The sequence below is a fragment of the Tribolium castaneum genome, chromosome 11, assembly GCF_031307605.1.
Source record: "Tribolium castaneum strain GA2 chromosome 11, icTriCast1.1, whole genome shotgun sequence".
Taxonomy (NCBI): domain Eukaryota; kingdom Metazoa; phylum Arthropoda; class Insecta; order Coleoptera; family Tenebrionidae; genus Tribolium; species Tribolium castaneum.
Window position 1 is genome coordinate 2,816,921 of NC_087404.1, and position 24,209 is coordinate 2,841,129.

Below are 24,209 nucleotides of genomic sequence, written 5' to 3' on the forward strand. Positions count from 1 at the left end.
CATCTATCGAGAAAACCTCAAACATAGCTAACCGCTACACAGGTTTTTTTTTCTAAAAGATTATTTTTATTCCAGTACAGTTGTAGCAATCAGGAAAACGAACGGTACGACCATAACGTGTCTGTCTCAGAACTTCTGTTTGAATTTATGTAGATGCCGAACTTGAATATAAGGTAACCAAGTCTTCATTTAGTAAGAAGGCAGGTTTAACTCGATCAGCCGAAAGTGTAACCGGACGTCCTTTGATAAGTAGACGGAATGTTTTCTGGTTTCTCTCCACTACTTGATAAGGACCATTATATACTGGCTGAAGTGGTGGCTTACTAGCGTCATTTCGAAGGAAACATGATTGCACGTTTCAAATTCTTTAAAGGTGAAAATATGTTTAGTACCGTGCCGGCTTGCTGCAGGAGGTTTCAGATTTTCCACCTGATGACGAATCTGATGAATACATTCTGGATCATCCGGTTTTGAAGAGCTTGGAGTAAGAAATTCTAGGTAAACGAAGATTTTCATCGTAGAGCAGTTCTGCGACTGTGGCTTGAAGGTCTTCTCTCCAAACTGTGCAAAAACCAAGAGGAACTATTGCTTCGGTCCAAGTTTCTTGGTGGCATGTGATTACTGCTTTTAATTGCCGGTGTAAACGTTCGACCATCCCATTAGCGCAAGGATGACATTATCACGCCTTGCGTGATTAGGGGTCTGCTCAGGTGGTACAAAAGGCGAATTTACGAAAATAGTTTATTTATACAAAATTAAAGGAGAAATACTTACATTTTTAAAATTAAACACAGTGCAACCACTAACTCTAAAGGGCTCGTTCATACGTCAAAAGGATTCCAAAAGGATGACGATACGCAAGGGTCGCTTAAGCCCCGCACCCAAAGACTGCCTGTCCCGATTACGGGAATAATAATAATTGCAATTTTGTCCTTCTTTTGAGTGTGTCGTAATTTGAATCCAATTGCCGAACCTCTAAACAGCTAACTTGGAAGTTCCAACAATTGCATTACAAAATACTCCTGCTTACTGGTTGTACCACAGATGGAATTTAAACTTCGGAAAAGATCCGATTCAAACTGTATGCTTTGGTCAATTGTTATTCTCTGGGGAGTGCCGAATCTAGCAATCCATCCAGAGAAAAACGTTTGAGCGACAGTATTAGCGTCGATTCTTTCCATTGGAAAAGCTTTTGGCCAGCAAGTCAAACAACCTACACAAGTTAGAGAGTAGCGGAAACCATTTTAAGGGGGCAGTGGACCCACTATACCCACATGAGGTGGGGGACGAATTTCAGATAAAAATACAATATGTCTAAGGAAACGTACTTCTGGTTTTCCAAAAATAAAACATTGATTAAAACACCAAAGTCATTTAAGTCATTTAGTCTGTTAAAAAGCTTTTTGAGATGCGCTAAATGCTCCTCTTCATTGCTTGAAGCAACAAGAATGTCATCTATGTACACGTAACAAAAGTCCAAACCACGTAACACTACTTGCATGAATCGTTGAAACGTTTGTGCTGCGTTACGTAAACCCAAAGACATGTACACGCACGCACTAGATCAATTCTCGAAAACACCGAGCAACCGGCGAGACACTGCGCGAAGTCTTTAATATGCGGTACCGAATATTGATCAGGAACTGTACATGCGTTTAATGCTCGTTAGTCACCACACGGACGCCACGAAGAGTTTTCCTTTGACACCAAATGTAAGAGTGAAGACCAAAAGCTTTTAAAAAGCCAAATCATTCCTTCTTGCAGCATCGCTTGAAATTCCGTTTTAGCAATTTTGAGCTTATCGGGAGCTAGGCGTCGAATGTGATGAACTATTGGATGCTGAGGACGGCTTGAATAAAGTGCACTACGAGGTTGCGTAAGCTTAGGAAATTACGACAGCAATTTGTAGAAAATATTTTTCTCACTCGAGAATACCTTAATAGAACAAGATGGGGAGTTTAAAATTCAGACTTTTGTGTTTGTTAGTTGCATAGGTTAGCTGATTTCATAGATTATAATTAGTCTCGATCGAGCAGTCAAAGTGTGCGGACCTGTCCAAACTTTTACCTGCTCAGATTAGCGACAACCCTTTGCGACTTGCATCCGTTCTGGTTGTACGTTCCACCTTGCGTGAAAAATCGTTTTTCTCAAAACGAACATTTTCAAAGTGAGAAACAGATCGAATCTCACTTACAAAACTGTGCCCACAAAGCACACTCTTGATTCCATCGGAGATCGGATGAAAATCCGAAAACCGAAGAGAGTACCGACCATTCGAATTCCGCTTCCGGGGGAATTTCCAAAGCCTACAGCAACGACGCCCATGCCAACTGAATTGGAACAGCAATTTGTAGAAAATATTTTTCTCACTCGAAATTACCTTGATAGAGCAAAATGGGGAGTTTGGGGCCGCCATTTCTTGAGGCGTAAGGAAAGTGACGTGATCAATAAGCCGTTTGTTTCGAGAATCATCAAACAAGTAAAAGGCTGAGAAACATCTGCTATATTGAAGTATCAAGTAAACTTTCTTCGAAGACGAAAGTCGAGGTCAAAAGTTCTCAAGTCGTAGGAATGAATGGATGAATTATTAGCTGCAAACAGTTTATAGTCCGTCGTAGGTCTCAGTTCATGTACACGCGAGCGCGGATACACGGAGATTGCAGAATTAAAAAAAGAATCCGCTGATCTTCGAAAACAATTATGAAGAAGAGATCGTAGCAAGTCTCCACGACGTAGAAAAATTCAGCAAACGGACATTTGCTTTTATCATGATCGCTTTGGCACAAGAGCTTTGAAGTGTATCCCACCTTGCAAGTTAAAGTCGGAAAACTGAAAAACGGGTCAGCAGCGCCGCTTTTTCCATTGAATTTTGGTCAATCCTACTCTCAGAAACGTAACTGCCACGCAAGGGATATTTCACAATTATCTCTCACCCATACAAAGTTAAAAAACAATATTTTTGACTTACTTTTGGTACTGGATGCTTTAATTCTTTCAAAAAAGACTAAAAGACTGAACAACAACTGAAAAATTTTAGACACTTGAACATTCAAGACTTTGAAAATGTTTCGTACACTGCTGATTCGATTCTCTTCAGAAACTTGAATTACAGCCCCAACTATTGCTTCGTTTCCAGTGACGTGTTTTGTCCTCACTAGATTTAGTTCAGGTCAGGTCAGAAAAAACGGGTCAGTAGGCGGCAACAGGCCCATTTAATTAGCAGCGCCGCCTTTTCGTCGTTGATCGCATAACTAAAGAATCTTTTCTAATAAATACCGGTGCAAAAATGTCATGTTCAAAACAAATGTGCAAGAACTTGAATTACATCCCCAACTATGGCTTCGTTTCCAGTGACGTGTTTTGTCCTCACCCGATTTTGTTCAGGTACGCTTCCTTTGTCTTCAAATTATTGACGATTTTTTGAACTTTAAATTTCATAAATAACATTTCACAAAAAGTCGAACGACACTTTCCATTGGCCAATATCGATTTCTTTTTAACAACACAGAAATTTCAGCCTTTGTTGTTGGTTTTTAAAGTAATTTCACCAAACTGAAACAATTTTACTTTTCTGACAGCACGCACACTTTTGACAGTTTTTTTCAGTGGTACACAAAATGCCGCCTAGAAATGCTTCATCAATTGTTTCAAAAGGTGACTGCCCAAATTGCTATCAAAATTTGGATTAAGTTTTAACAACAAAATTTAATTTTTTTCTTGGACCAGCCTAGCGATTTGGTTAATTTTTTGTGTGGCCATTTATTTTTCGCGGTTTAATGATGCAACGGTGATTTGGCCTAGTTTTAAATAAAAGAAATGTGTTTTAAAATTTCATTTTTTAACTTGAGATCATTTTATGCCCCTAATTGAAAGATCACCTCCTAAAATATGTGCATTCTGAATTTCATAACCATCCGTTGACAAATAACTGAAATATAAAGCTCAAAATTCTTAGCTGAGACACCCAGTATAACCTAGGACACACTTTAGTCGTAAATAAAAACTTGCACTACCATCTATCGGGAAAACTTCAAACGTAGCTAACCGCTACATAGGTTTTTTTCTAAAAGATTATTTTTTTTGGAGTAGTACATTTTAAACAACATTGTAAATATCGATACTTTAGTAACAATACAATACTGATATTGATACATTTACATTTCATCCGGATCAATACTGGATATCGATCTTTTTAAAGTATAGCCCAACACTAAATGCATAGTTTATAGATATTTATAATGGCTGTAGATTGGTGACTCTGCCGTCCCCACCACAAATTGTAAGTTCTAGTTACTGGTAATGTCACGTAAGCGCTAGTTGTGTCGCTTGGAGGGAAATTCAAACCTATCCGGTATTAGACAATTCTAAAATCAAATATAATTGATGAACAAAAACACAGTTTTACGCGCGACACACGAAACTTTGAGTTTTACATGTCGCATTTCAGTCTAAGGATTTCCACAAGGTGACCAGCCTCAGTTTGAAAAGGATCTTGTAAAACTAGAAGTTTGGTGTGTCGGTTGTAAAAATATGCTTTTGTTCATCCAAGTGCGTGACGCATGTATTCAACAGACACAAATTCTGCGCCTGAAGATACAATGAAGTATCGAAAGTTTGCGACAAATTTAGTAGTTTCATTGTCTATTGATCCTGTGTCCCATCACAACCATAGACCTTCGACCATATATCATATAGACTCGCCGTAAAACGAGTTTGTAGGCAGGTTGTTTGAAGCCAACATGTATGGGAGCGAGGAGTGAGGGGCAAACAATTGAAAAAACATTACAACTTTCAGAAATAATTTAAGTTTTCGAGTTTCAAAAAAAAATGCCTTAGTTAAAATACTTCTAATTCTATCTTACGACTTGTCGTCAGAGTATTAATATTCAAAAATATTCAGTATCAAAGCGGAAAATCAGAATACGTTACGACGCCACTGGTGTGTTTCTACATTTAGGTTAACACGTGTATTTTCTTACTTACGGATGACATTACCGAATAAGAAGCCTTTGTGGATACTTTCTCCTGTATATTTCGACGCAAGAACCAGATTTTACCCATTCACAAGTAAATTTAAGCCCAAAATTTACAATTTTTTCCTTTAATCACAATCGTGAAGCACGAAGTTTGACGAATATTAACGAAACACTTGGAAATATTTTGAATGAATCAATCAGAGAAGGGGTACCTAAGGGTCAAATTCGCGTACCAAGCCTCATTTCCCCTTGCCCCACCTGCACAAGTTGGCTTCAAAACAAATCACACCTTGCCCAGTCTATGTGATATATGGTCGAAGCCAGAGACACACCATTTTGACAGTACTCAAGTGTGAACCGTTGGAGACACATGCGCAAACAACAAATTTTTTAAATGATTGAGAGTAATATATTTTATTTTTCTTGATTGCTTGTCAGCGCTTCGGTGATATTACTACTAACTAACATCCCTACTCCCGGCTTTTTTTTGAAGAGTGAACACTCTCGACTAGATGCAAGGTTATGCATTACAGACCCTGCGACCATATGATGGATAGACTGGGCCACTGGGCGTAGTGAGATAATAACACTGAGATTTGTTGTGAAGCCAACATGTACAAGTAGGACAAGGGGAAGTAAAGGCATAGCATATAGGGACGTACTTCTATGTGTATTATTTTTGAAAAATAAAATATATAATTTTACATTAATTTTTTTATATTTATATTTATTTTATAGTTGATGTTTCGCGCAAAGTGAATTAATAGTGCTTATGGGTTTTCTCCAACAATAAATAAATCGCGTAAACGAAAAAGGACAAGAGATGACAACCAACTAAAACTTAATTGCTGAATTTCGTTCAGTTAGTTGTGATTTCTGATGCACAGTGATACCAATTAAAACAATACATGTATTTAAAAATATTTAATTTAAATATGACAACTACTTAAATTCATAATAACATAATGTGCTTACTAGTACTGTACTGTTATAATTCATAAATATCTTTAACTTTTTTTTATTAGTGGATATTCAAGATTAATTAATGATGCACATGCTTGATAAATTTTGCTGGACATGCTGTCTCAGATGTGTGGGAATTAAAGATAAAATGTTATATTTTTTAATTTTTTCTATGGCCTTTTCAACATGTATTCTTGTTTGGGTTATACGTGTCGTCTGTGCAATTTCGGTTTCAGTGAATTGTCTGTGTTAAGAATGATGACAAATTAACATTAACGCCTGATGGCAAAATATCTGAAATTAAAAACCCCTTATCAGCTAATATCATATCCCCTTCAGGATGCTGAAAGCTGATGGCAAACAATTACAATTCTTGTTTCTACTTGGCATCTGCTTTTTAACAATTTTTTTAAACAATGCAATATGTAATATATTTATTCATATATAAAAATTATTAGCTGTAGTTGTATCTGACGTATTAAATCTAACTGCTCTTTTGCTCTCTTTTTTGGCAATTTTTGTGCGTCCCAACCAAAATAATAACATCGAATTTTAATTTTGTCTAAATAGTTAAAGAGAGCATTAAAAACATCACTATTTGTTAATCTCGTGTACATATTATTTTTTGAATCTTTGGATTCAATAAGATCAAAATTAAACGATAACTTTTCTTTAATTTTAGGCATAATTTTTCCACAACCAATAATTATTTGCATACGAGGGCTTAAATAATAGCTTGCTATTAGTATTACTTTCAAACTCTTGATCTGTTTTTGGGTTGGGGGTCGATTTTGAAATTTTTAATCATTGTGAGCCTTTGATTTAAGCCCATTTGATGTAAATAAACTATACTTCAATTTAACTTGCAAAGGTAGAGATCAAAATCAACATTACATATGTTTATGTTTAGGCTTCATCCCCTAGTCGCTAACCACTCCTTTACTATTTTAAATAACGCCTCCTACATTTTGAATCATTATTAGAAAGAAAAAAAATATTAGGAAGAAAGGAAAAACTAATCTAATTGTAGAGAAAACACATAATTATAGACTTGTTTTTGAGTTAGGGGTGGATTTAAAAAGTGGGGGGTACAATGTAAAATTCTAATTAAAGGGGTGATGTAACCTAAAACGAAAATTATGCTAGTTTTAATCTCAGGCCATCCTTCCAAGGCGTATCTATATGTTATTTATTTAGATTAAATTGACTTAAAATCAAAGGCTACTAGGTACTACGAGTAAAAATAAAATTACCTCTATCTCAAAACTCTCTATAAGCCATATTTTAGCTAATAAATCTCGAAGTCTTTTAATATGAACTAAATAGCAATACGTATTTAAACCAAACTGTCTCCAGGGGAGAAACGGCATATTTTTGACTAAGGGTTGTTATACAAACGTTTTCTCAGGCAAAACTTCCCTTAAGTGTTGCACCATATCTTTGGAAAAGCCTCGTATATTACAATTTTCATTGTCCCGTAATTACGGGATTATAATTATAATCTTACCCAAGTCTCACAAAAATGCATATAAATACGTATGAAATTCAAAAGTGTAATCTCATGATGTATTCGCACGCCGTCTGCTGATTGGCTAAAAGTTTGTCTCTAGCTTCTTGTTCGAACAATAGTCTTTCAAATTTACCCAACCAGACCTGAGGCAAGGATTGTGGCTGAAATCAGGAATCCAAGTGCTCTGAGAAACAAAAATGATAGCTACTGTCAATGTGACAAATTTGATTAATTGAAATCAGTGGTGTTCGTTTTTTGGGATTATTTTAGACTTTAGAATTGTAAATTGTAGAAAGAATTTACATTTTCAACAAGCTAGAGTTGCAGTTCGTTTCTACGAAGCAAAATTTCCAGATCGTTACATCAGTTGTCGTTGTCGTTACTTTGTATTCGCTAATCTTGTCCGTCGCATCCGAAAATTTGAAAATTCTGGAATTTAGACCAACGACTGTGGACAGAGATAGATTTACAGCAGTTAATGCTTTCGTCAGAGACAAGCACATTGGAAGTGATAGCTATAGATTCAACTTTTGGCGGATGAAATACGAAATAATTCCTGTTCGAAAATGTTAGAACATCATTGCTAAGGCGAGTCGATTTGTGAATACACAGCAAGATGGACCTGTTTGAGCAATTGAACATTTCTTCCTATACATTAATTCCCACAAATTAAAATAGGTAAAAAAAAATAATATATGTATATGCGTATGATGGTAATGCCATCACCCAAGTGCCAGAGTTTTCAGGTCGCATCTACAGCCTCTGACCTGACCTAACGACCACTAGTAGTGACCGTCCCGGAGGTCTCCGAAAGACGAATTGTTGCGCCCAATCCAAGGAATGACCGGGGTGAGAGCTGCTTAACTTCATAGATTAATTATAATCTATGAAATCACCTGACTTATGCAACTAAGTAAAGTAGGTATTACTTCAAGTTTATTTAACAATAAATTCCTTTTGACATTAAAATTATTGTATAGTTGTACGGCATTGAATTTTAATTAAAAGTTGTTGTCAGATGTGTCTGAACGAATCTGTGAGAAGTTTTTTGTCTCTCTGGTTAACCTTGGCATTCCTACAGGGGCATGAACTCTGTACAAACTTTGGGTTTGGAATGCTTGTGACTGGATTTGGTTGGACACTTGTGCTCTTATTAGTGACAAAAACAATGAAGGTTCAATTTGACCTTTCACAACAAGGTCTGTTTTCCTATGAAGTTTAAGTTCATCCCGGTCATTTAATTAATAAATTTTAAAACTAATAATTGATGATTAATCTTTCGTCAAAATTGTAAGTTAACGATCGAAATAATATGTAATCAAATATTTTGTTGAAACACTTGGATTTAAGAACGGTAACATTTATAGTTCATTAAAAAAAAAGGGTCTCGTAGCTTCAAGTCCACAAGACGTAAAACAAGAAACTGTCACGACTGTGATTAGGTTTCACTTGATATTAGCGTCTTTACATTTAAAAGTAATAAGTCTGAATTATTGGCAGCTAGTTTTCTCGGTCAGCTTTTATAATCAATTTTGACTCTCTTTTGTTATCAAATGGCCGCGTGTTAATAGTTAAATTATAGTTCTGTTTACAGGATCTAGACTATTTCCAAGAACTAGTCAACCTATTGCGATATTTTGGTGAAATCATCCCCGAAAGGAACTATCTTTGTTTTAAGTAATAACTTTGGAAGTAGTTTGGAAGTTTGGAGTAGAAAATGACCAAGGACAATTGTATGGTTCAATTTGACTAACTGGGGATTTGTTGGCCTTGCAAAAGTGAGTGGCGTTGATCTTGAAAACATCAATGTTCATTAATGGCTTGGCCTTGAAGTGGTAGGGGGAGTGGGAGGAGTTGACCTTGAAAAAGTAAGAGCGAGAGAAAGGGAGATAGAGAATGAGTGGCCTTGAAAAAAGATAAGGGAAATGGGCAGGAACAAGCTCAAAATCAAGGTTGTGTTGTGTTACCCTCTTCATTCGTTATTTACTTAAGTCTAAAACAAAAACGATAGCGGAATGCGATTTTGACCAAAATTATTTTCACAAAAGAACTATTGGAGAGTGTGTCACTCCTTAGTTTCGGAGATCTATTATTCAGCCATCCAAAATGTAACACCACAGTCAGATGTATAAAATACAACGAATTTTTATATAATTAGAAATCGCAATTGTCTTTGACACGCGAAAAACGTTGCCAGATCAGGTATGTAAGCATTTTCCACCCTATACTACAGAATTATAATTTATAAAAATAATTGTGTCACGGTACGGTGATGCTACAATGGAAATGTATAATCTTGTCACCGAAATAAACAGGCAAATTTCCAGCTTGATCTCCCGTAAACCAAGCGCACTAAATTGTAGAAAAAATTAAATAACTTCAGTGAGGTTAAAGCAAGTTGCAAAAAGTAAAGCTATTTGTTCAAATCTAAAAACAATGTTGGGCAAACAAATAGAGCCAAGCGATTTGTGCCTAAATAGTGTACTTTACCAAAAAAAAATAATGTGTAGTAAGGATCTCTACTCTCACTCTTTAGAGAGTTTATTATTGTACTATAATGTACAAACCGAAATCTGCACACAAATGACCAGGCTAATCTCAAAAATAAAAACTATTGCATCTTCCTCTCATGCAGGCGTACTAAAAATTACCCAAAATTTTGAATGAAATAGTATAATAGCTTACCAGGTATGCATCGCAACATCTCACGATTCCAAGTACCGTCTGGTTGACAAACCATTTGTTGATTTTGTTTACGTACATTATTTGCTGGGACATAATATGGTTTACACTCGTAATTAACAACGGTACCTGGAGGTAAGGGTACGTCACAGGATATAACGCCTTTATTTGGACCAAAAGGTATTTCACAAATCGCATTAATCCTATCAGTTAAAATCGACGAGCAGAAAACGTTGTCGAATGAATCTGAAAATAAATAGTTATTTATGTTACAAGTGTAGAGGGCGTTTACAAGGGAATCATAACAGTATATACAGAATGTATCAGAGATATTTGTCTTAATTCTAACAGGTAACAGAGCTCGACAAATGAAACATCTTTTCTATTTGTATCTTTTTTATTTAAATTTATTTCAAATTACAAAAATACAAAAGTATAAAAGTAAAAACATAAAAGAATCGAACTATTTTCGGTACGGTAGAAACGGATAATATAACAATTTAAAGCAACAATAAAAATTGTCTTTATGGATGCAAACTAATTATTAAACACTGACCGGCTCGTTTGCATAAAAAAGGAGAAAAACAGTGATAATTATGAATAAGAGTTTTGCAAAATGTTATATTGAAAAGTTGGTGTAGGTATTTCATACATTTTATTCCATGTTAAAAATAACACACATATTTCTGATACACCCTGTATTTGCCATATTGTCGAGATTTATTGGTAAGTTTGGGTTACTCAAAATTACGTAATCCATGAGAAATCTGCATGTGCTATTTTTTGGTATATTAAAATTTGCTACGTTAGCAGTGTTGCCAACCTTGAGTAATGATTTTTCCCGCTTTGCACCTAAGAAATTTCCTTTTTTAGACAAAAATTTCCTCCGAATCAAGAACATTTTTATTACATGGTTTAAACAATTTATAACTAATAGCGTAAATACATAAACATAAAACAACAAACGATAAACAAATAAAAAATTACAAATTACCTACAATTATTTAAAAGGATACATATTTTTTGAGTGCAAGTTTAAATGCTCCTTTTTCACAGAAAAATTTGTGCAATTTAACCCTGCGTGTTGGAGGCTGTTTCGTATTATACTCATGTAACTTAGAGTTTCACTTCCACTTCCAGTTCCGTTTCTTGGTTTTACTATCCGAAACGATAGAAAAAGTTCTTTTGGCAGCGGCATTCGAATGTGGGGGCGTTAAAGTTAAAAGAACCAATTTTCCTAGATTCGGAAAAAGATACTTTTCAATAAAAGCTTTCAAGCTTTCATTCAAGTCATTGAGTGATAACCTGTCCTGCATTTTGTAGGTTGCAGTTATGTAAAAGTTTAAGCAATTCCTTAAAAATGCATTCCTTTCTTCAGGATTTATTTCATTTTTTACGATATTTTTACACTCCAGGCCTACATTAATTTTGTCGAGTGGCAAATGATGGCTCTCTATTAGCAAGTAACAAGTTACGGTTAGAAAGAAGTAAGTTCCTTAGTCATTTTAAATCACCAAAAATGAGCAGTAAATAACTCGAAAAAGAGAGAGAGGAAAAGTAATTTCATTTTATTTAAAATAGAATTTTAATAACATTGTTTATCAAATATTGAGATTTTGTGCAGTGTTCTTCAGTCAGCAAATAAAACTTTGAAATTCATGACATTTTAATAATTATTAACAAATGGTCTTAAAACTTCAAGAATTAATTGATCGGTTGGAATGCATGTTTGTTAAATAGATTAGAAAAGCTAAAACGACGCTGGTCAAGTGTTGCTTTTATCGGGGATGTTGACGAATTCGTTACAGAACAGAGCTTTTAGAAGAATATCAAATTACATGCACACATGTGCATTCCTTTAAAAGAAAGTACAGAGTAATTAATGATATCTTTGCCATATCAAAATCATATTACAAAACCAGTAGTTTAGAAAGACAAGGGAAATTTTTTCTGAACATTTTGATGTAAAATTTAATCCTATATTTACTTCGCAGCGGTCGTAATTCGGATGTATAAATCATTTTATTTAACTAAATTATTGTAAGCAAATATTGCATGACACGATTGCTGCTCCATTACTAATATAATTCTAATAGGAAAGTAGACAAGAAAATCCTTAAGGAAATTCGGAAAAAACGCAAAAATGTTAAAATAGTACCAGTGAAGTACTGGGAGCGACATCTAACGAAGGGTAGTACGACCAAAATTGCATTTTCCTCACGGGGTTCTTCCATATATTTTCTGTATTATTTAAACAAACAAAATTTACTCCATTGAGTTCCGAAAACAACTTCAGACCTAACAACAACCAATTTTGGAGTTTAATTTCTCTTTCAGGATATTTGGGGTAATTCCGTACCGTTATTGTATTGTATTTAGTTTAGATCAACGATTACCGAATTAATGTTTAATAATAATGAAATTGCCAATCGGAAAACACCCCAAATGTTAAACTAACAATAATATTAAGAAAGTTAAACGCGTTTTGACAAAATGCCAAGAGATTATAAGAGTCAAATTTTCATAATTCCGCACATGTGGAAACTACTTAACAAGGGTAGAGGCGTACGCGAGTTACCGTAGCTTACGCAAGAATAGCCCTTGGTTTTGAAGGGGATTTGATTTTTGACTTCCTCCGGAGTGAGTCGATTTCGAGCTGCTTTTAAATTTTTATAAATTTAAGCCTAGTCTTCTAAGTGTCTAAGTGAATTTAATCTTAATTTTTAAATAAATAAATTTAAGTTTTTTTAATTAAGTGCTAGAGTTAAGTGATTAGTGGGATAAGTTTAAACACAAATCTTATTAGTGTTAGTGCGATTAACTCGTGCTGCAAACCGTAACTCCTGAGGAACACCTAACGACGCCTAAGTTGGAGGATTAAATTTTTTTTAGGTAGGCTCTCAAAAGGGTTAATTAATTTTTATTAATTTATTTTTATAATATTAAATCATTTAAGTCATTTCGAAATAGTGATCCTTATCATTCACTTCATAAATTTTCTCGTAACCACAAAGTTATTGATCATCGAAAATTCCGAAATGACCAGTAATTATTTAAATTCCTGTGCTTCGTACTACGTCAGCTATATAAATTTTAAATAAATCGTTTCCAACTTAAAATAACTCGCAACAAACAATTCCATTTTTTTTAATTCAACCATCACACCTTTAAATTACAATATTAAAAGTTCTTTATCTTCTTTGCTTCAAACTTATAAATCTGTTACGACAAATTTGAGTGAAACGGCATCAAACAAATATTCAACCACAAGCAAAATCTAAATCCAAAACCCACGGTGCTATTCAAACTGTTGTACACAGATAATTTAAGGTTGCATACACCCAAATCTTACGAAATAGAAGGATTTGTTGCTACTTAAGTATAGGTTTAGAGTAAAACGATTTCTCTTCCGCAACGCGTTAGCAAAAGAGTGTTTCTCTTTTGTGCAAAGATCTGAAGTTATAGGCTCGTGAGTTGGCCAGCTTCATGGGAAGAGTCGTAGTCCCCGGGGACGCTCTTCCCCAACTTTAACAAGGTCTAAGACACGGTGGCAGGTCGTAGTTTCCACCCGTTCTACTTAGAATGGACGTTGTAATTCCCGTTCCAACGGCAAGTACTTCCACGTACTTGCAGGCTACAGGTTATCTGTAATAAACTGATATCGTGAAATGACAAAGTTCTGAACAAGTCTTTGTCAAAGCTCGTGTACGTGAAACCCATAGAGAGAAATTACTTCTACATTTATTCAGATTGATTTGTAAAAGCTTGTGTGTCTGGGTTGTGTTCGGAATTCCTTCTAGGTGTTGATCACCTGACTTTTACCGGAGACGGAATTTCGGCACTAGGGCGCAAAATTCAATGCGATGCACGTATCAAAGAATCCGCGAGCATGTTATAATCCGTCTTTGTTACAAGTAATTTAGAAACGCGTTGTCAATTGCCTGGATCATATGAGTTCGAACAATATCGTCTGAAACGTAGGTTAATTTGTTTGGCATTATCGAATTAAATTAATTCATGTTAAATATCAAAGTCACAGCATTAAAACTCTTTCGTATCACTCAGCCACTTTGAAACTATTTACTTGGTTAATTCCAAACGAATTGTGGTTACGACACTGAGGTATGTTTTGACGACATTACCATACAAAGACAAATAACAATTGGCCAAATTTGATCAAACTTTCATAACCATTGATATTGTAATGCATTCAACGGAATATTTATTGTTCTTGTAGTAAATAACTTTAGAGGAAACTTGTGGTTTAAATTTCTTCTCCCATGCGTTTTGGCACTACTTTGAATCCGGACTTGTGTTACGGAAAAATTCTGAACCCTTTCGGATAGGAATTAAAATCAAAATCTCTATTAACACTATAGGAGTAAAAGAAACCTTTTGGAAATTAATTATCTAGACGAGCTAAATAATTTCGAGAACCAAAAGAAAAAATTCAAGATTAATTAAAGAAATAAGTTGTAAATAATTTAAATATCAAACAACCATCATTCACGGTCTCACTACAGGACTCTGTAAGGTCTTTTTGCAATTGAAGGTACATTTTCTGTAATTATTCTATACTTCAGTGGTACTGGTTAATCGTTGATCTGGTACACGAAATATATCATAATATTCCGCCATTAAGTCTTCAAATTTCTGTCGCCACAAGTTTGTGTCGTGACGAAGGTAGTTTAACGTTTTCAATAGTTCTTCCACTTCTGCAAAATCAACGGTGAGTTTCCTGGTGGTGACTTCTTTCTTTTCTTCACTCAGGAGCTCTTCCACGGTGTATGCCACTCCAATTACTTCACCTTTCTGTATTTTAATGGGAGCATGATTAGGATTCAATAGTTGAACATTTATCTCTTTTTGATTTCTAGTAAGCGCGTGAGCTGTTAATATTTCATGTCGTTGTCTGTCATGGGGATCAATGATGATTACATCTGATCCTAAAGGTTCGTCAAGTAACCCTACACATAGTGCGCGACATCGAGCCGGTACTGATATTTCGGTCATTGATCGTATTTTAGTCGTATTGTCAAATGGATGGTCTGGATTTATTTCTCTTTTACTTTTTACGGAATTCAGTTCATTTTTTATCACATTTGGATCCAGGGTGGTAAAAGATAGACTTTTTCCTGCGGATGGATATTCATTATCTACCTCTAAACTTCTATTAATACCAATTTCATAACTTCGAAGTTAAAAACAAGTTGGAGATGTTTTGTAATGAAATTCGTAACACATTTGGAGTAAACAAAGAAATTAGTTACGGACGGCGGGAAAGAATTCGATAAACATAAAGATGAAGGGTATTACAAATCGTTTGGGTATTAGACATATTTTGACTCCTCCATATACTCCAAAACGTGATGGTGTATCAGACCGCAAAAATAGGACTTGTAAGGAAGTGGCAAAGTCAGTGTTATAATTGAAAACTAATTTACCAACTTTGTCATGGGTTGAAGCAGTAAAAAGCAGTTGTGTTAAGTAGGACACGACCAACACGAGCTTCGGTGAGTTTGCAAAAAAACTCATGGTGTTAACAATTTTTGAATTGTTGGAACTGAATTTTATGTAGATGTACTTAAAGAAGTGAGACATAAACTCGATAAAAAATCGGTGAAATGCACCACGAAGGTGCAGATGGGTACAGTGTTTATGTACCAGTAAAGAATGATGTTATTATAAGTAGTGACGTGATTTTCAAAAGTGATCCGTTACAAAATTCAGTCGGTGAATGTGAAGTTATTTTAAGTGAGCAAACTGAAAATACTAAACCCGATACAAATCTCATTGTAACAAAAGTGGAAACACTAAAATCAAGTGAAAACATTTATTCGCAATCAAATGATGACTCGTCGGTGTTGTGTTCTTACTTATGGGTTTTACACGTTCATTGCACCTTGTTGCATCCACAACATCAGTAATTAGGCTACCCTCAAAAGTTATCTGTAGACTTTACGTACATAGTGCCGGCCCGAGACAAGTTTTGGGTTAGAGCGCCCCTCTTGCTTGTTCCTAATGTATACCAATTTTGCGGGCAGTAGGCCAATTCCGATAAAATGTTGATTTTCTTCAAGGTTTTTTATAACTATATATAACAAAAATAATTAAAATCAATTAATGAAAAGTCAATGAAACTGATATGGCATTTTTTCCACTGACACCATATAAGATCAAAATCGTATCTTGCGCACTTTTGCACTTGCAAATTTTTTTTTTTAATCTCCTTATATGATAGTGACTGAGCTATATCCTGCTCGAGAGACAACAACGCTAGATCTGAAAGCTTGTCTTTTCCAAGAGAGGACCTAAGGTACGTTTTAATTAGCTTAAGCTTGCTAAAACTTCGTTGGCCATTGGCTACTGTAACCGGAATTGTTACAAAAATCCGGAGAGTAGTCCAAATAGTAGGGAACATATCTTGGCAATTATTTGTTGCCAACATTTGGAGGACAACTTTTGGTTGACCTTTATCAGTATCTAAAAACTTTTTCATACACATGATTTCTCTCAAAAACTCCAAGTGCATAATATGCAAAGTGCGATTGGATAATAAAGCTCATCTTAGAGAAGAAGACGTGCTGCAGTACTTAATCAATGGAATCAAGGACATTTGAATTTAAAGATATTTTAACCATTATGAAAGACATGAAAAATGAATACGGAAAAAATAAATCGATGAATTTCTCAGAAAAGTCACAAGAACCAAAAAACGCACACGTTGCTATGACTGTAACGCCGAGGGACATATCGCAATTAAATGCACTCAGGCAAAGAAACCTCCAGGTTCATGTTTCTGCTGTGGCTCGTCTGACCATTAACTAAAGAGTGGCTCAAAAAACATAAGCCTCAAGTCAGTGTGGTAAAAGCTAAGGTACCTTCTGACTGTACAGTGCAGGTACATTTAAATGTTTTCAAAATTGTTTTTAGTTTCTGCCGATCAAGGTTTAGAGTTTCGGTAAGATAAGTGCTATTTCCTACAAAATCAAATTTGTTATCTTGGTTATTCAGCTAGTTCTGAGGATATTTTTCCAAATCTCGAAAACGCTGAGTGTGTTAAAAAAATTTCCCGTTTGCACAAGTGCGAAGAATCTGCAGAGATTTTTGAGACTAGCCAGCTAGCTTAGTCGTTTTTTTTCATCGTTTTCTTCAAAGCTTTGTACGATTTGATTAGAAAGAATGCTGCTTTTGAATTTGGTAACGATGAGCTAATGGCTTTTAAAACTTTGAAAGATTTTCTTGTGAAGATACCTCTTCTTGCTATTTTCTATTTCTTTTGCTGGAAATAAAACTTAATTGCGATGCCAATTTGAAAGGTTTTAAAGCAATTCTCTTACAGAAACAAGATGATGGCAAGATTAGACCTGTTCCTTAAGTAAACCCATTACCGAAACTGTATCCAAACTTTACAGCTATGAGTTAGAATTGCACGGATCGAGATTTAAGGTTGTTACCGATAGTGACGCGGTCAAAATGGTCCTGAATAAAAAAGACATTAACTCTCGTACTAGTTGGACTACCAAATGGGCTCTAGTTCTTGAAAACTATGATTACACGGTTGAACATCGCGCTGGTAAACAAATGCAGCATGATGACGCACTAAGTGGTTGCACTTCCATAATGATAATTGATAAAAATACATTTGAGCATAACTTTGCTATAGCACAAGATTTTGATCCAGTTTTAAAAGACTTGAAGTCAGAATTGGAAGTAGAAGAGAGTAATGGCCAGAAATGGTTTAATATATCGAAAAGTTGATGAAATTTGTTTTTTTATGTTCCAAGTTCATGGAACAGAATATTTTAACTCAATTATTAATTAACTCATAAATCGAGCATATTGGTTCTCGGATGCTAGAAAAAAAAATTCGTGCTCATATAAAAAATGGTTTAAAGTGACCATGAAAACGGAAAGTTTTCTTTATGATAATCCAAAAGGCGATAAACCGTTTATGACTATACATGTTGACCACTGCGCTCCGTCAGAATAAACTGCTACCGGTAAAAGATTTGTTTTCGAAATTATTGATTGTTTCACCAGGTTTGTTACTCTGTTTGAGGTAAAGTCATCTAAAACTTGTGAAGTGATTTTATCGTTAAAAACATATTTCAGGTTTTACAGTGCATCACTCCGCTTAATGTCAGATAGAGGTTCCTATTTTACGTCTTATGAATTTCAAAAATTTGTAGAATAATATGGTCACCATGGGCATCCATGGGTCTCCCTGAAAGTTAACACAAAATTTTTTCTCAAATAAGTTACATTTCGTTAGCGACAAACATATATTGATTTTTCCAGATTATATTAAGTTTCCTTGATAAAAACCTGAAAACAATGCGATAGTGCGAGACTGACCACTCCAAGCCAATGAGCATTGGTGCCTCAAATCATATTTTCTTGACTTTAGTTAGCGGAAACGCTAGCTCTTACAACATCAAACAAATATCTGTTGAAAAAATCAACAATTAATGTTTAATGATGTACAAAACAATTAAGAAAAATTGACAATATATTAAATTTAAAATCTGACTTCATTTTTATGCTTAACTGAACGTCTTTTATCACCACACAAGAGTTTGTCAGACACTTTTCAATTGCCCTGTATATGAAATGAAAATATTTAATGATATTTTATATTTTGAAAAATGTGTTTTTATGTTTTGATCTTCAAATGTTACATTTATAGTATTATATTCTTCGACACTGTTTTTGTATAAATCGGTTCAGTTATTTCACCTCGTGGATGATAAACCACTCGTCTTGACTCGTGGTTTAATATTCCACTCGTGCAATAAAGCGTCCTATTTACACTCAAACTTGGTAAAAAATAGTATATTAAAAAACAAGTTTCATTGGATCGTTATTAAAGAATGAATTTAGTTTCAAAAACAAGTGGCGTTAGCCACGAGTTTTTTGAAAGAATGATGTCTTATGCTTATGAAACGAGTTTTTTATACTACGTTTTGTAAAATGTGCCTTTTTATGCCATTTTTAAACAAAAATAATTACTTTACATTTTCGGCTTTTTGTAAAGGTTAGTAATGTCTGAGTTTTGTAAATGAAAAATTAATTTAAATTTTTTGTTTTATCCAAATTTTGGATAAAAATTTGTATGGATGATAATGGAGATAATCTTGCATGAACACCTCCTGAAATTTGTGAAACCATCAAGAATGCGGTCCTGAATTTATTTCTAGCGGACCTAAAATTTTCGTAAAATCTTCCATCAAATAAAAACTATTATGACATAGCAGTTGGTGCCGCTGTGTGCTTTGCGTATTGAATTTCAATTCGGTCGGATTATTTTAAAGCTCTGATCTGCAAATTATTATTGGTTCTGCAAAATTGAATTTCTCCTTCTAGTGGTGCTCCTGTTTTGTTTCACTGCACTGTTGTCCAGCTAAACAACACTATTAACTAAAAATTACCAATGGGTTACAATCGATTTTTTTTTATTAAAACATAACAAACTGTGTTGTAATGTTGCTGACGTATTAACGTGGCGGTTCTCCCACTCCACGGAATTATCAAGATTACAAATTATGTGTTCACTGGGAGAGGTTCTTCCGCGCACTTAAAAATAATCGACGTGCGCACAATTTTCTTTTTGATGTTTTGATCTATAAACAGTCGATTATTTTGAGGTCGTTGCGGTTGTTGGCGACATTTTGTTTTAATGTGTTTTAAAGACTTTAGAAAACGATTTAACGTGATTTCTTGGGTGTTTTTGTGATCAAACATCTTAACTTTTATATGGAGCTTTTATTTGAATCTAGTATATAGTGTGAATTGACAGTGTTTCATTTAATGAAGGATGAATCAACAGTAAACGTTACTGAAAGGTGTCTATACAGCAATTGATTGCGATTTCTAGATATTAATATAATCATATTACGCCAAGAAGGATCGCACAAACTTTTCTAATAAGGGATTTTCCGCATGTTTTGGAGATGAAGACCGTCCTTGGAGGTGATAACGGTTCTTAGGATGTAATTGAAAATCCCATGAAGAGGAGTTAAATGTAATGTGCAGTAATTAATATATCATAAAAATAAATAAATTATTTATAGTTGCGAAGCCAGTATTTTGTGAAAACAGGGAGTTTAGGACTTGCTATGGTTCAAGGTTTTCAAATTGGCCATGTCCCTTTATGTCTATATCTTTGATGCTGTTTCACACAATTTTATAACGCCTATTCCTGTTAAAATAATTTTAGCACACTTGTAATTCTCCTGTGTTTGAGTAATTTACAAATAACTATGATGCAATCGTGATTATTTTTTGTTCGGCGGAGGAGGGTGTAGGCGGAGTAAAAAAATTCTCAAGTCGCGCATGTACTCGGTATAAAAAAATCGTTTATCATAAAAATTATTTTGTTATATACAAATTGAAACTACAAACTAAAACAGTAAATATAAAACTATGGTTATCCTAATGTGAAATTTGTAATAAAAAGTTCAAAGTAATTATGAAGTAGTTTGTTTGTCGCTGGCATCCTGAACCAATTCAAGGCATTTTGCTGATTGTGCTGACCGTGCGGAAGTGTTTGCCTGGGTCGGTGGACGATTGCGACAACTGTGCTAGAAAATTTGTAATTTTGTAGAAAAATAGGAAAATTGTTCGTTTGAACACTTTTAAATAATTTCATAACTTATCAAGAACTGTAGCATCAAACTGTTATGTACGTGTTAGGGCCGCTTTTACAAACGTCCGTGTACTTTATAACTGCGAATAACTTTCGAAAAATACGTTGTTGAACAAAACACTTAAAACTTATCGATAGTCTGTTCATCTGAGAATTGTAAATTTAGCCTTAGGGACTTAAAAATTGGACTATTGCCAAAGGTTACAATCAAAATTTTGATATTTTTTGCTTATCTGAACAGTCTGTAGACAAGTAATCGCACCAACAAAACTGATGTATTTATAAAGACTGATCCCGAAATACTGTGTCTGTTAGCAATCTGAGACGATTCGAATTGGTTCCCAAATTCTGTAATCCTCTCTAATTATAGTCAAATTGGTTCCCGGGGATGGTCGAATTGGTTCCCGTCGGTCAGGTAGGTCAGATAAACAGATTGTGATAACAGGAATGACATTTGTAAGTGTATGAATAAATTCACAAGTTCCAAAACTGTAAAAAACAAATCGTATTTTAACAATTTAAAGGCTGTGAATAAATATTTCTTCGAGTGTTCAAGTACTTCCAAAACGATGGAGAAGGCGCATAGAACTTAATGGGTACTATGTCGAAAAATGTTAAAATTATATTTGTAATTAGTCTCCATTTTGATGCTTCAATAGTATTAATACACATATTAACAAACGCAACGTCATCATGTGAAATGTCTTAATAGTCATTACTTGACGAAACATTTTACGAAATTTACAGGAGAGCATTGGGTTTAAAAAATTACATTCTCCTTTTTTTAAATAACCAGTTAAGCATGAATAAATGAAATTTGTTGTTGGATTTTGTGCCAAAAAAAATATTTGAACATTTCTACCAGCTTTAAATCCAAGATATTAACATTTATGGCTTATTCCTTTTTACCTACCTGCTCATGCGGGAGCCAATTGGATCATCACCCGGGAACCAAGTCGACCATCACCATTTACAGAATTCTACTTATGGAGATTGGGAACCAATTCGACCACGACCCACTCAGCATTACTTTTAGCAGCCCATTCAATTTTAATTCAGTGTTCCACAAACTGGCTCTTATTTTTTCACTATCTGAGCAAAATTAAAAAATCACATTTTATTTATTAGATGTCATTCCTTAATAGATACTTTCGAATAACGGACACCTTTTCACAACGAACATTTTTGTTGGAACGAAACAAAGCCTGTATTAAAATTTTCCACCTCCCATTAGGGGAGACCTCTTCACAGCGGACAATTAAAAATTCTCCATCGGTGCCTGTTGTTGAACGGTTTTAATAATTACAAACATATGTCTGCTTTTTCTGCAAACAATGTAGCGCCTTCCGTTTTTTTAAATTACAAATTTAACTCTTATGACTCAAAAAAGTCTTACTCAAGTAAATAATTTAATAATACCAAAAATAAGGGATTTATTTCTCAGTGGTAAAACTAATCATAAACCTGTTAGCTACTCAATACGAGTACCTATATAAACGAGATTTTCAATAGTAGGAACTAGACAGAACACGAAGTGTTAAAAAAAATACACTGACTCTATAAATTTTTATTTAATAGAAAAGCGTAATCAAACACACAACCAACTACAATCTATGGCAAAAATATTAGCAAAATTACAGTCACCGTTATTGCAGTTCATTAAAATATAAAAATTATTCCACGACCAACTACTATTTAAAGCGTTGAATAAGTATATTTCAAATTAAAAAAAATATATTTTTTATATAAGAAAAATAGCAAGGTTTTTAACAATGTTACAACGACGTATATCTACTTTTAAAAGTAGAATTAAAATCTTAATTTTTAAATTTTATTAAAATATCATGATGAAATTTGAGCCAAGACAATTTGTCTTTGCATGACTATGTACTGTGATGATCGCGGTATTTAAAATTTTATTTTATTAACCAGCGCAAAATATTCGGAGTCAGTTTAAACGTTTAGTTCTTTGGCAATATTAATTCAACTTTAATTCAAAAGTTTCAACAAATTTTAATTTAACTTATTTATTCCTTTGTTAACATTAAAATGTTTAGAAAATTATCGTTCCCACGAAACTTTCCAAGAACTGTTAAAAACGTTATAAATCGCCAAATTGGGTGGTCGAAAGGCCATGTGTTTTAACAAGTGGACATGCAAAGATATGGGGGTTGGCGACGGCCTGGCTCTGCACCACAGTCGCCCAGCTAATCCAATGATTTTCTCACAAAAGCATAATTAATTTACTTTTGTTTAAAATAGCCAAAATTTATTGACAAACTTAAAATTAAATCCAATATTTTGTTTAGAAATTAACTAGTCACGTTTCAAAAAGAAAGGAATTTATGAGCCAATTTAAGACACGTTGATGATCAGTAAACAACTCGAGAAAGAATCAAAATTTCATTTAATTCAAAATTCCCGTAACGTTTCGTCTCAAAAAGTTGAGTCTTTATGCAGTGTACTTCAGTCATCGAATAAAATTGAATAATTCATTTTATTCGGCGTAATTGTTAACAAATTGTTGCAAAACTTCAAGAACGAATTGGTCGATTGAAATTCATGTTTGTTAACTAGATTAGCATAGCCAAAACGACGCTGGTCAAGTGCCGCTTGAATAGGGGGTGTTGACAAATTCGTTACAGAACAGAGCTTTTAAAAGAATATCAAATTACAAGCACACATGTGCATTCCTTATAAGAAATTGCAGCGTAATTAACGATTTCTTTGTTAAATCAATATCATATCACGAAACCAGTAGTTTAGAAAAACACGCGTAATTTTTCTGAACATTTTGATCTAAAATTTAACCCTAATATTTAAGGCGCAGCCGTCGAAATTCGGATGTATAAATCATTCTATTTAATGAAATTATTGTAAGCAAAAAAATTGCATGACACGATTGCTGCCCGTTACTAACATAATCCTAAGAGGAAAGTAGACAGGAAAATCCCTAAGGAAATTGGAGAAAAACGCGGAAATGTTAAAATAGTACCGGTGTAGTACTGGGGGCGACATCTAACAAGGGGTAGTACGACCAAAATTACAGTTTCCTCACGGGGTTCTTTCCTATATTTTCTGTGTTATTTAAACAAACAAAATTTGTTGTTACACAAAATTCATTTCATTGTGTTCCAAAAACAACTTCAGACCTGACAACAACCAATTTTGGAGTTTAATTTCTTTTTCAGGATATTTGGGGAAATTCCATAGCGTTCTTGTATTGTATACAGTTCAGATCGACGATTACCAAATTTAATGTTAAATTATAATGAAATTGTTAATCGGAAAACACCCCAGCTGTTAATTAATAATAATACTTAGAAAGTTAAACAAGATTTGATCAAATGCCAAGACATCATAAGAGTCAAATTTGCAAAATTTCGCATATGTGGAAACTACTTAACAAGGGTAGTGGGGTAAGCGAGTT

General features: G+C 34.3%; 1 protein-coding gene across 1 annotated transcript in view; it reads right to left on the reverse strand.

The window, feature by feature from the left end:
* The window catches only part of LOC107398808 (modular serine protease-like), a 389,835-nt gene that overhangs the window by 219,685 nt on the left and 145,941 nt on the right, over positions 1-24,209 (reverse strand). The window contains exon 4 of the mRNA XM_064359597.1: positions 10,135-10,377. Coding sequence (XP_064215667.1) covers positions 10,135-10,377 — 243 coding nt within the window. The remainder of the gene's footprint in view (positions 1-10,134; positions 10,378-24,209) is intronic.